General features: G+C 46.0%; 1 protein-coding gene across 3 annotated transcripts in view; it reads left to right on the forward strand.

Moving 5' to 3' along the window:
• Nucleotides 1-12,027, forward strand: part of ADCY2 (adenylate cyclase 2) — a 435,519-nt gene extending 423,492 nt beyond the window's left edge. For all 3 annotated transcript variants that reach the window (XM_034959722.3, XM_034959723.3, XM_034959724.3), the window contains 3 exons: nt 1,423-1,537; nt 5,130-5,254; nt 11,214-12,027. In XM_034959722.3, the coding sequence (XP_034815613.1) occupies nt 1,423-1,537; nt 5,130-5,254; nt 11,214-11,366 (393 nt within the window). In that variant the 3' untranslated portion in view covers nt 11,367-12,027. The remainder of the gene's footprint in view (nt 1-1,422; nt 1,538-5,129; nt 5,255-11,213) is intronic.
• Nucleotides 12,028-13,695: the final 1,668 nt, after the last annotated feature.

Here is a 13,695-nt window from a genome sequence, read left to right on the forward strand (position 1 = left end):
GTGCTCCACCCCACTTTGGTGCACAGAATCATTAAGTATTGGGGGAGCAGAAACCTTCAGGACATTTAAAGGAATTAAATGAATTCTATGCATATACTAATAACGTAACAAAAAATAGAAACTTTTAAAAAGGTGAAATTCCAAATATAAATATAGTAAGTGCTACAGATTCATGTTAAATATAAACAGGTAACAGGAATGTTAAACAGAAATTAATAGGAAATCTGCATAGAAATGTTCACTTCTTCCCACTGGGAAATCTTCAGGACTTCTCTCCTTCAGCTCTGTAATTCCCTCCTCCTCGTGGGATGACACAGCCCTCAAGGACCAGTAAATGAGGAAATTGTTACCCTCTATATTAGTTTGCTAAGGCTGCCATAACAAAGTACTGCAAATGGGGGAGTTAAACCACAGAAGTTAATTGCCTCGCTGTTCTGGAGACTGGAAACCAAAGATCAAGTCGTCAGCAAGGTTGGTCTCTCCTGAGGCCTCTCTTCTCCCCCTGTCGGGCCTCTTTCCTTCTTCTCCTTGTGTCTTCACACGGCCTTCCCTTTGTGGGTGACTGGATCCTATCTGCCTCTTCTTAAAAGGACACCAGTCATATTGGATTAGGGCCCACCCTTATAAGCTCATTTTATCTTAATCACCCCTTTAAAGACCCTATCTCCAAATATGGTCATATCCTGAGAGACTGGGGTTAGGACTTTAACATATGAACTTGGAGGGACACAATTCAGCCTAAAATCCTCCATTTCAAGGCCTAAGAGGGCAAAAGGAGGGGGATGTTCCCAGAACTAGAGAGAGCTGCAGTGCAGAGACAGTAGCTGCCACCCGGGGCAGTAGCCCTTGTCCTCCGTGAAGAAGACTGACCCCTGTGGAAAGCCTGCAGTGAGCAGGGAAGAGGAGGAAGGAGGAGGAACGAGGCCCCAAGCCTCCTCCCTGCTCTCTTTTTCCACGGCACCTCCCACTGGGCAATCGCCACTGGCAGCCTAAGGACAAGGAGCGGGCACCCCCTAGCGGTCAGGCCACCAGAGCCAGAGCCCCGCAGAGAAAGGCAAAGGCCGGCTGTGGAGGGGAAAGGAGGGAAGAAGGCGCCAGCGCCTCCTCAAAGCCAGCTTCCCTTGGTGATTTCTGGACTAATACGATACAGGTTCCCCGTGGTCAGCCTTAGCCCGCATGATGCCTTTGGCCTGAGGGGGCCTGAGACACGGAAGTCAGTGTCTTCTAGCACCTAACGTCTCCCCTTGGCCACACAGTGCTTCCTTGAGATGGGATTTGATTCTTATAGAATGTCTGCAGTGCCTTGTAGCATTAGAATTTGCCACCATTCCTTTCTGCGTAAAGCTCAGGTTTGGGACAAAGGGGAACAGTTTCCAGCTGTGATGCTCTAACTTCCATCTGCCTGTGTGTGTTTGTTCTCAGGAGCCCGAGCGGCAGTACATGCACATTGGCACCATGGTGGAGTTTGCTTTTGCCCTGGTAGGGAAGCTGGATGCCATCAACAAGCACTCCTTCAACGACTTCAAATTGCGAGTGGGTACGTTCTGCAAAAGAGGTCTCGGTTTCAGTTGTGGCAAAGATGTGGAATAAGGAGTAAGTCATAGGAGATATTGATGATCCTTTCAGTGTTGGAGTAGAACAATTACAAATGCATCCCGTTGCAAGACTGGATGACAGAAGGAAGGACACTTTTGAACAAATTAGAAAAAAAAACCCTTTGGTTGGACCTAGGCTACCTGCACTCAGTCAAGGTCGCGTCTACAAACACGGCACACACAGCCTTGAGCCGTCCTGCGTTGCTGATTCACTGTGAGACATCCACTAAGAGCTGCTGCATTATTTTATGGGCTGTTGCCAATTAAACTGGGACCTGCCACTAACTATAAGATACACCCATATTTCAGAGATGTAAAAATATTTTCTTTAAAAAAGTGGATCTTAGAATTGTTGCAATACAGTTCCATCTTCCCGGGGCCACAAGCTGTAAGAACACCAAATGTGTCATAGGTTCTGAAACAGTGACAGCTTTTCCGATTGTGTTCAAAGCCTAGAGAAAAAAAAATCCAGCTTTCTTTATAATATTGTTAAAAAATAACCTTTAGGCCTGGTGCAGTGGCTCATGCCTGTAATCCCTGCACTTTCGGAGGCTGAGGTGGGAAGATCACTTGATTCCAGGAGTTTGAGACCAGCCTGGGCAACATGATGAGACCCCATCTCTACAAAAAATAAATTAACTGAGCTTGGCGGTGCACGCCTGTAGTCCTAGCTACTTTGGAGGCTGAGGCGGAAGGATTGATTGAACCCAGGAGGTTGAGGCTGCAGCAAGCCATAATAGTGCCACTGCAATCCAGCCTGGGTGACAGAAAGAGACCCTGTCACCAAAAAAAAAAAAGTAATGTTTACTTGGTTGAAAACAAAGGCTTCCTGATTCCTAAATTTTTAACAGACTTTAAGTTGATTTTTTTTAGCATGTTTCATGACTTGCCTTTTACAAGTTGTTATTTTTTTAAATGTGTGTTTTAAGCCATCGAGTCAACACACAGCTGGGTTGTGATGTGTGCAGTTACTTGCGACCATTCAGAGTTCTAAGAGCTTCCTTGACCATTTTATGGTTTTCTTGGCAACACATTTTGCTGCTTCTGAGAGTCAGTTTATATAAGAGCAGTTCAGGCAGCAAATTCTATCTGAATGGTTTTTAACGCTCTCTTACATACAAATTTCAACTTTAAAAAGAAATCTGAATATTTAAAGCCATTTTCTTCCTTTGCTATGGGTATGTCCTGAATGTCATTTAAATCCAAAATATGTTACATCTCTTTCACAAATGAGATGTGTTTCTCCATTTGTACTATTAGTTGTCAGTGTTTAATCATATTTTTCTTTTTCTTTTTCTTTTTTTTTTTTTTTCTTTTTTGAGACAGAGTCTTGCTCTGTCACCCAGGCTGGAGTGCAGTGGCACGATCTCAGTTCACTGCAACCTCCACCTCCTGGGTTCACGTGATTCTCCTGCCTCAGCCTCCCAACTAGCTGGGATTATAGGCATGTGCCACCACACCTGGCTAATGTTTGTATTTTTAGTAGAGACAGGATTTCTCTACTGTTTATATTTAGTAGATTTAGTATATTTACTAGAGACATGTTGGCCAGGCTGGTCTCTCACTCCTGACCTCAAGTGATCTGCTCACCTCAGTCTCCCAAAATGCCGTATTTTTCTTTCTACTGTCTCAGTTCTGTGCATAGTAAACCCCTATCGGGGGCTCTACCTTACACAAAGATGAGATGGCCACACCAAACATGGGCGTGTCCCTTTGACCCCAGAGACTCTACACTGTTTTGACAGCTTGGAAAATGGGCTCCTCAAATTTTGCTACTATACCTCTTTAAAATAAAAAAAAAATGTATTACATGGGCATATTAGTCAGGGTTATCTGGAGGGACAGAAATAATAGGATAGATGTATATATAATAGCATAGATGTATATATAAAGGAAAGCTTGTTAAGAAGTATTAACTCACACAATCACAAGGCGAGGTCCCACATTAGGCCGTCTGCAAGCCGAGGAGCAAGGAAGCCAGTCCGAGTCCCAAAGCTGAAGAACTTGGAGTCTGATGCTGGAGGGCAGGAAGCATCCAGCACAGGAGAAAGATGTAGGCTGGGAGGCGAAGCCAGTCTAATCTCTCCACGTTCTTCTGCCTGCTTTTATTCTGGCCACGCTGGCAGCTGATCACATGGTGCCCACTCACATTGAGGGTGGGTCTGCCTTTCCCAATCCACTCACTCAAATGTTAATCTCCTTTGGCAACACCCTCACAGACACACCTAGGAACAGTACCTTGCATCTGTCAATCCAATTAATTTGACATTTAGTATTAACGATCGCAATGGGAGAATGACCTCTTCTATTATCAAACTTGTATAGACCAAAATCATATTGCCCTGCACTGCAGCATGGGACCAGAACGGCTATTTGCCAGTCATATGTGCTACCTCCAACGTGCCATTTTCCTGGTCTAGACTTCAGTGATATTGTTCAGATTCACGCGAACTGTTGAATGGACCTCCTTCCAGTGGTGTTTATTGACATTAAATGTCTACTTTACCCTGATTGTCCAATAACTGATAAAGTCTATACCCTCAACCCCATATATCAGCCTTGTTAGATTTCTGAGGAAGCCTGAACTCAACGTTTCACTTGGCCTTTGAGTCTCCCTTTCCCCAGACCCTCTGTCTCTCCCAGGAGGGGACTTCCCTGCTTGACCTCCATGTACTGTGACATCCAGAGGTAGTTCAGGGATAGCAACGTGGAAGAATAATATTGCCAACAAAAGCGATGGGACAAATAATGAGGTGAATTCACTCCTAGCATCCTTTTCAGCATATCTAGCTGTAGAATCAGTTGGAACCACAAATCAAGCACACTCCTACACTAACTAGAGATGGCCATGTTGCCAGCAATAATCAGTCCAGGCTCTTCCCCACCCCCAGAGCAGCTGACCAAGCAGGGATGAGCAGTGGCCAGAAGAAAAGCTGAGCTGACAGATGCAAGGCTGGAACCGCAGGCCAGTGTCCAGCGGCTGACCCCTGGGTGCTCTGACCTGTGCCAGAGCTGGAATAAATTATTTGAGATGCCTAAACCAGAAGTGTGTTTTCCTGAGTATGCCACAAAACCAAAGGAGAATTTATTTCTTACCTCTTCTGTACCTGCAAAGGTACTGCTTGGAACAGTATTGGGGCTGTTTCCTGACCTAACTTTCCATTGCAAAGGGGAAGCTTTGGCCTGGCGCGGTGGCTCACTCCTGTAATCCCAGCACTTTGGGAGGCCAAGACAGGTGAATCTCCTGAGCTCAGGAGTTTGAGACCAGTCTGGGCAACATGGCAAAACTCTGTCTCTACCAAAAATACAAAAAATTAGCCAGGTGTGGTGGTGTGTTCCTGTAGCCCCAGCTACTTGGGAGGCTGAGGTGGGAGGATCGCTTGAGCCTGGGAGGTGAAGGTTGCAGTCAGCCAAGACTGCGCCACTGCACTCCAGCCTGGGTGACAGAATAAGACCCCATCTCAAAAAATAAAAGAAATAAAAAGACAATGGTTATAAGATGAATCTTGCTAACTCAACTCTGATGTGGCACAGGTATTAACCATGGACCTGTGATAGCTGGTGTGATTGGAGCTCAGAAGCCACAATATGATATCTGGGGCAACACTGTCAATGTGGCCAGTAGGATGGACAGCACCGGAGTCCTGGACAAAATACAGGTAATGCAGAGTGTGGTCTGCGCTGCCTGCATCAACCATGTCTGTTCTCTTGGGAACCATAAATAAGTATAATAAGGATACTAATATATTAAAACAAAGGAAAAAAGTAAACCTTGAAATTTACTTAAATCTTTTGGAGAACAATTTTTGGGGAAATGTCAGTTTCTGTATTGACTGTTAACAACAACAACAAAATTCTAACAATATAAAGGCTATTGTATTTGTGAAAACAAATGATCCAGCAGCAACCAGCATGATGGCACAACAGCCCTGAGCATTCGGTACAGGAGAACCTTTATTACTTCTCCTGGTGCTAATACCTTAAAAAGGACTTTGCAAACGAGAGGGATCACATGCAACCAAAACCAGACACAACCCCTCACCTTCTTCTCTCAAGCTGAATTGGGAGGAGGGGAAGTGGTAGGCTTCGGAGAGGCGGGAGATGAAATAGAAGGTTGATATGAATGGCAGCTCTGGAATCCACCCAAGAGGGAGAAAGGAAGGTGTAACAAATGAAAAGCAGTGGTTGGAGAAAACTAAAATTATTTTATGTGACTATTCCCATTGCTCATTAAATCAATTATAATCGTGGTTAAAGTAACTATATTACAATAGCACTAATAATATTGTATTTTTAAAAGTATTTTAAAATCACTGAAATGATAATAGACAAAAAATCTGTTATTAGAACTATGCTGAAACTATCCCCCCAGTTACAAAAGAGCAGTGGTTCTGCCCAGGTTGACAGTGACAGAATCAAGGAAGAGCGGGAAGAGAAACAAGGGAGGCTACGAAGATGGCAGCTTGGTCAAGCCTGTTCTTCAATAATTCCGCACCCACGTCCTGTGCTCCTCCCACGTGCTGACTAGATGCTGTGGCTACAGCATGAGCAAGTCAAACTCAACTTTGCCCTTGTACAGCGAATGTTCTCTTGGAGATGACCGTTATCCACCAGAAGTCACAGTGGTGCCACTGCAAGTGTGACTGTGCTGGAGGACTTCAGCTGGCCTGTGTGGCTGGGGAAGGCTCTGGAGAACTCGATTTTCGACGACAGGCTGTGTGAGTAAGAAAGGTGTGGAACTGGAGACAGTGTGTGAAGACCACCTTTTCAGATGTGAAGTGAGCTGATGGAGCAGAAGGGGAAGGGAGTTCAAGGCTGCGTTCAAGAATTATCCTGAACAGGGGCAATGCTCACAGGAAGAACGGAGTGAGGGGACCAGTGAAAATAAAGGTGGTTTGAGGTTCCCCCGGTGAAGGAAGGAGATTGGAACAGTGTGTGGTTGGAGAGTGGGCTCACAGCTCAGTAGCAACATCTGCAGCATTAACGGAGAAAAGTGAAGAAGGAAGGGTGCAAGAGTGGAAACAGGAAGCTACAGTTCATTCCAGTATTCGGAAGAAAGAAGGGGATCCCAGCTAAGAAAAGAATAAGAAGAAGATAAAGAGGTGCATGTCATTACATTTTAAATCTACCATTATACTCTTGGATGATATATGTAGAATGGTAAACATGTTCACAAAGTTTAGATGTAACTTTAAATATATTTATAGCAAAAGCCATTTTGTATCATGGTTTGGAAATTTTACTTAAACTGTGGTTAGAGATTATCTTTTTAATTATCATCATTGAACCCACACCCAAATCCACTTAATATATTTTGGTTAATACTAGAATTTCATTCAATTTTACCATTATTACACCGAGAAGCTATCCTGAAGCTTGCTATCATAGTGACAAAATGACACGCCAGTGTAATATCCGTCCCCCTCAGAGGCACAAACATCTAGCAACACAGAATGTGTTTCAGTGAAAAGCTTGGAGATACCAAGGTTTTATGGTCCTTCCTTGCCTTCTTCAAAATTCTGCTTCTATTAATAGCTAGAAATTAGTGAAATTCAATCTGCCTTCCAGTGAGCTCATCAGTGAGCTGATCATCAGCAGCTGGAACACATACACCTGATTGTACACAGTTCCAGACACCCAGAGAGAAGGGCTGGGATCTGCAAGTGAGAAGCGTGTGTGCACATGTGTGTACATGCATGTGTGTGTGTGTGTGTCTGTGCTGAACACTCTATTTGTCTCACTCTCAGAAAGCAGTGGATGCACGTTTCACCCCCGTTATGTTACATTCTGGAAAATGAATTTCTGCTAAATGGCAAATTTATATGAAAGTCACCGGACTTGCACAATAGATTTATCATGGTGGTCCTGTGGGCTTTTGATAAATCCCTACAGTGTGTGTCTCAGCTTAGCCAAGACATGCGAATAGCCTTGCCTCCTAAAATTGACTGCACAGACTGGCACAGTCCTTTCCTCTTTAAAAGACTGTCCCCTCCATTGTTGTCAGAATGGGCTTTTTATTAAACCTCGACTTACCTGCCTTTCATATTTACCCCATCTCGTTCATTCCTTTGGTCTTTCTAAAGGATATCTTCAATTTTTGTATGGAATGGAGGAAACATTACTTCTAAGTATCTGCCTTCTTTTATTCAGATTGAGTCAACACTTGCTACAAAGTAAGTAAAAGTCCAACCAAGAGAAGGAAGAGATAAAAGAAAACTAATGGGAGGTGGAGAGGAAATATTCCAACCAAATTGGCCATTGCCAAGGATCTGCTCACGAGATCAGACTTGGAGTGAGTTTCCAACACCGGCTCCAGCTGCCTCCCCTCTCATGCTAGGGTGCAAGACGAGGCTCTTCTCCCTGGGGCTGGAGCTGTGGTCATCATCTGTGGAGACTGCTCAGTTGCCCAGCCAGAACAAGAATCGTGGGGCGTTTTGGCAGCCTAGTCTAATCATTTCCTGATGGTACCAAGGCTTCCGGGACTTTCTGCATAAACATCGCTAGCCACTTCCAATGCCCAGGGATACTCCTACAATCCTGGACAACCCCAGGTCTTATCTTGGCAGGGAAGAGAGGCCTGCCCCTACCAAGGACTCACTTTCCCACCTGCAGGCCAGCCCATGTCCCCAGCACAACACCCGGAATATTCCGACGATTTATGGCAGTTTTTAATATGCTTTCTAGATCCCCTAGCAGCTTTTAAGCACTTGGGAGAAGTATCAAAAGCAATTTGAGCGAGGCAGGTCATGGAGAGTGCTCCCTCCTGGAGATCGTAAATCTCCCAGAGGTCGATGTTTGAAATGAGTTTGAGCTCATATGTGTCTCAAAGAGGATATTGGGCTTCATAAAGCTCCATGTGACTCAGGGCAGGTCGGCCACCTACACCGGCTCCATGACCTCTGATCCCTGGAGGGAAACAAGACAGGTTTCTGCCTGTCAGTAGGGAGCCATGTTTGTAGACCTGTGTTTGCTTCCTTAGCACGGAAGCTGAAGGGCTGCATTTGGGTAAGTTTTTAATCCCGAAGGTGTGGCTCGCTTCCTCACTCCAGTAAGCTCTCTTTTCCATTTATGTGCAAAAAATAGTAGTGAGATGCCAGGAAAATAAAAAACGATGCCCAGACCATTAATAAGCTTCTCCTAGGCCTGAGGAACGGGTTCTTTTTATTAAAGAGCATTTAACTCCCAGCATGCTTTCTAGCCTGGAAACCCCAAGAACAGCATAGCAAGCCCACTCAGCAACCCTGCGGCTTCTCCTAGGCCTGGAGGTATAGTAACCGGTGTGCATCGAGATGGACAGCTTCTTCCTCCTGGTTTCCCATTAATCATGCGGTGCTGATTGGTGGGTGGTTTGGCATTATGAACACCAGTGGATAGTTTTAAAATGCCAGTGACATTAGCACCAGTAAATACCTCAACAGTTAACCCCCAAAGCATCAAAAGGCCACTTTTGGTGGAAGGCCACTCGTCCAATGATTGCAGAATTTGCGAACCTGAGTTTCTTGGTTTTCTTCATCTTCTTTCAGCTCTTATCCAGTACACAAAGCACTCCCGGGGCTCCTGCCCTCCTCCCAGGACTTGGGCCGGACCAGAGCAGCAGGACATGGACATCTGGCACCTGTGCCTCCTTTTCCTTTCTGTTCTGCTCATCAGGGTCCCGAGGACCCACACGTGGACCTTGTGCTAGGGGCTGTCCTTCCATGACATTGCAGAAAGGTGGATGATTCTTCCATAGCCCGCCCTTGAGATCTGCGCATGGAGGATTCACCCTGGTTCTGGGCATCCCTGGATGCTGTCCTGGGCTCTCATGAGCACAGCCCCTCATGGTTTCCTTGCACTTCTACCTCTGCCCCAACAGTGATGTCTGCCCTCAAGGCCTTTCTTAGTCTCCAAGTCCAAGGAGGCTGGAGCTTTGCTGTTGACACGGCCCCCACCTTTGCACCTTCCCCGGGACACACCACAACCAAAATTGTGCCATAACACCCCTGTGTGCCATAACACTGCTGTGTGCCATAACACTGCTATGTGCCAGAACAATGCTGCTGTGTGCCATAACAGCGCTGCAGTGTGCCACAACACTGCTATGTGCCAGAACAACACTGCTGTGTCCCATAACAACGCTGCTGTGTGCCACGACAACGCTGCTGTGTGACATGACAATGCTGCTGTGTGCCATGACAATGCTGCTGTGTGACATGACAACGCTGCTGTGCGCCATAAAACTGCTGTGTGCCATAACACTGCTGTGTGCTGTAACAACACTTGTTGTGTGCCGTAACAACGCTGCTGGGTGCCATAGCAACACTGCTGTGTGCCATAACACTGCTATGTGGCTTGCAAGCCGCCCAGCCCTGCCACACCCACCTGGCACAGGTTTGTCACTCCAGTGCCAGAGGTGGCCAGGGTCTCACAGGTGCCCTTGTTGCCGCCATGCCAGCTGCCTTCCCAGATGAAGTGGGAGGAGATTGCTCCTTTGTGCCTTTTTCTCATGGTTCCAAAGCAGCATTCCCAGGGCTTTCTGTCTGCCCAAACTCAGATACCTGCTAGGGGACACTGGGTGGAGGAGCAGGTAGCCAACAGAGGGGTCTTCCCTGGCCTCAGAAGCTGAGGCCTCACCCTCAGACCACGCCTGTGTGTCTCACTGCTTCTCTGCTTTTGCAGCTCCTCCACACTCAGGCAGCCCAAGCCCAGGCAGGCGCGGGCCCACAGTCCCAGACAGGGTGTCCTAAGGAAGGCGCAGCACACACGGAAGCTCAGAGAGCCAGTACCGGACAGTGCATCTCCGCTGAGGAGGAAGCTGTCAGAGCCAGCAAGTTCACGGCCATCCGACCTGCAGGGCCTGGACATGGTTCGGCTGCCGGGTCCCTCGCCTGTCGGTGCAATGGCAGGAAATAAGTGGTCCTGTCAAGCCAGCAGCCTGCAAGAGGGGCTGCCCTCAGCCCCCCGTTTCAATGCAGTGAAGCGAGGAGACCTTTGAGACTTGACTGGGAGCATCATGCTCATGCGGACACCAGTGCAAATTCCTACAGCTCTTTCAGTTTTAGGTTACTTCACTCAAAGGCATCAAACCTGACAGACACGACCATTGGCAGGAGTCGACAGTGCTCAGTGGTCCTTCTCGGGGTGTTCCTCCCATCGACACTGACATCTATGATTAATGTTTATTTCATGAAAGGACATTCGTGACAATGTATAAACATCATCCAGAATCCCACCACTCCAATCTATTTTGGTTTACTCTCTTTCATCCAGGTCTCTTCAGTGTGAATACATAACATCATGTGGTTGAAATCATAGCCTGCATCCAGGCTCAATTCCTTTTCTGGGTGAAATGGTTTGACATTGTGTCATCCATAATAGCATCGTAGCACCGTAGTTTACTGGAGTTACTTGAATTTTAGGTTGTTTCCAGTTTTTCACTATCCCAGCGCTGAATTAAACAACATTGTCCTTTACAACCTTTTTTTCTTGTGGATTACTCTCACTTTTCTACTAACTTCTCAGGAGTGGAATTCCTGGGTCAAAGAGCATGGTGCTTTTTTTAGCTCTTCATCCTTGAGTCAGATGGGTTGTATCAATGTATGTACTAAGCCCGTTTTCCCGTGTTCCTGTGCCTTCTAGGTTACCGAGGAGACGAGCCTCGTCCTGCAGACCCTCGGATACACGTGCACCTGTCGAGGAATAATCAACGTGAAAGGAAAGGGGGACCTGAAGACGTACTTTGTAAACACAGAAATGTCAAGGTCCCTTTCCCAGAGCAACGTGGCATCCTGAAGAGTCACCTTCATTTTGGCAAGAAGACTGTATTTTCAGGAAGGTATCACACACTTTCTGACTGCAACTTCTGTCCCTTGTTTTTGATGTGCGTGCTGTCTGTCCTATGGAGCCTCTGCAGACTCGTTCTCGTGACCCAGTGGCATACCGTTTGGTGTCTGATGTGTGCCCAGATCGTTCTGCCACTTGCACTGTGCTTGCTCCTAAGCAAAAGGGAAAAGGAGCGCGCGTGATAGAAGAAAAGCACTGGGAGAACTAACAGAGGAGAAAGGTGAAACACACACACATTCTTAAGGCAATAAAACTAGGGGGTGTATATTATCTTCTGGTGCATGTTCTTTTCTGGAAAATATGGTAGCTCGCCAACCGCATCTGCTCGTCTGATATTCAAACACACAGTATTCGTGAATAAGTTGATTCTGTCCCCCACGTGGACTCTGTGCTCACCCATTGTCTCATTGCCAGTGGTGTCCAAGGGCCCCCGTTGGGACCCACGGCTCTCGTCCCTCTGCTCCGTGTGTCTCATGCCAGCAGCACGTCGCCATCCGTCACCAGAATTAGTCCTCACAGCCTAGGACCAGTTTTGTATCAAACTCGTCTGATGTTTTGATGCCATTTGTCTTTTGTAAAGTTAATTCATTAAAAGTTTTATGTACTTTGATTTACAGTGCCTGTATCTTTTATTTTCCTGTCTTCTTTCTCCTGTGGTTTGCTCCAGAATTAAGGTTTGTTTTCCATCCATTCTCCCTTTTGACACAGTTGTTTCAGAAAGAGCTCTCCAGAAGCCAATATTGAGATGTAATTCAGATTAGGACACAGTGTGTGATGCAGATAACTGGTTACTCAGCTCCCTGGAAAGCAGGCAAGCATGTTGAATGTATCTAGTGGTCTGATTTTAATTTGGGCATCTCTAGAGAACGCTTTCAGGGAAAAATACTTTAATAGTAAAAAGATTCTCTGCGAGCAACAGTGCCCCCTCCGTCCACTACGCTCCTGTCTCCAAGAATGTTTTGCTAGAGCTAACAGACATAGACTGCAAAAGAATAATTTGGAATCAGCTATGCAAATCAGTCTCACAATAGCGTGAGCTAACTGAGAGAAGTACTAAGACCCACAAACTGCCTGGTAAGTCTGAGAAGGCTAAAGAAGACACACAGCCAACATTCATGCATTTTTAAAGACAGAAGGCCTTGAAGAATTTGTTCTTGTAAATCCAACATAAGTTGTTTGGTACTTTTAACATAAAGAAATCATACTTTGCCAAATAGTGAAAAGTAGAGCAATCATGTGTAAGCTAATGTTTAAAAGCAAAACTGCAAATTGTAGCCCAGTTGGTCAAACTTGTTTTCTTTTTATAACTCATGGCAGGCATCTGTAAGAAGTAGAGAACCCAGATGATCTCTTAGGAAGCCTTTTATTCGTGGGAACTCGAACTTGAAGCACAAGTTCCTGGTTTGAATCCTGGCTCTGATTTTTTACTGGCTGTGTGACTTTGAACACATCTCTTAGTCCCTCTTAGGAGTACTTTCCTTATTGGCAACTCATGGAATCGCTAGTGATTAAACGAGGCAATGACTGTGAGAGAGGCTGGCAGGTGCCCTGTGGCACGTTCACAGCACGGGCGCAGCTGCCGTGCCAGGACTGTGACTCATTCCCAGTAAAAGGCACTTATCGAAGCTGATAACCGTCCTTCATCACCAAAGTGTGAGTAGAGCATGACTTATTTAGTATTCTGCCTCAATGGGGAATTTTTTGATCCTGTAATCACAACTCAGCATTGGCCTTAATATACCTAAATCTCCAAAAACAGTGATTAAAGCAAGAGAATTATTACAAGGGCTTTTCTCTTTCCTCTAACTCATTCCTCACGGATGCCGTAGCGTTTCCGTGAGCTCAAACTGGCCTTGGTGTAAAATGTGTAAGGATGAGCAGCAGGCGTGCCTCGTGGGTTCTTCCTCTGTTACATCCTGCTACACTCATCCGCAGGTCACCTTAGTTCACCTACCCTGAGTGAACACCCCCAGCTGGGTGGTCCACCAAGTTCTCATAAACAGAGTCCCTCCCATTCCCCCACGGGGCGCACCGAACTTGGGTTTGCGCTAAAAAGAACTCAAAAGGAGAACTGTGCTCTCCCAAAGCCATATCACCAGTCTTACCAAACAATAGGCTTTTAAAAGCATTCAGAGTCATTGTCAGAATCCACTGTGGGAAGCTCTGTGTGCACCTGGTCCCTTCTAGGTGTGGTCCCATAGCAGCAGCCTTAGCATCCCCTGTAAATTATCAAAAATGGAAATTCTCAGGCCTCAACCTGAAGGAGGACCCTGAATTT

The sequence above is a fragment of the Pan paniscus genome, chromosome 4, assembly GCF_029289425.2.
Source record: "Pan paniscus chromosome 4, NHGRI_mPanPan1-v2.0_pri, whole genome shotgun sequence".
NCBI classification, from domain to species: Eukaryota; Metazoa; Chordata; class Mammalia; order Primates; family Hominidae; genus Pan; species Pan paniscus.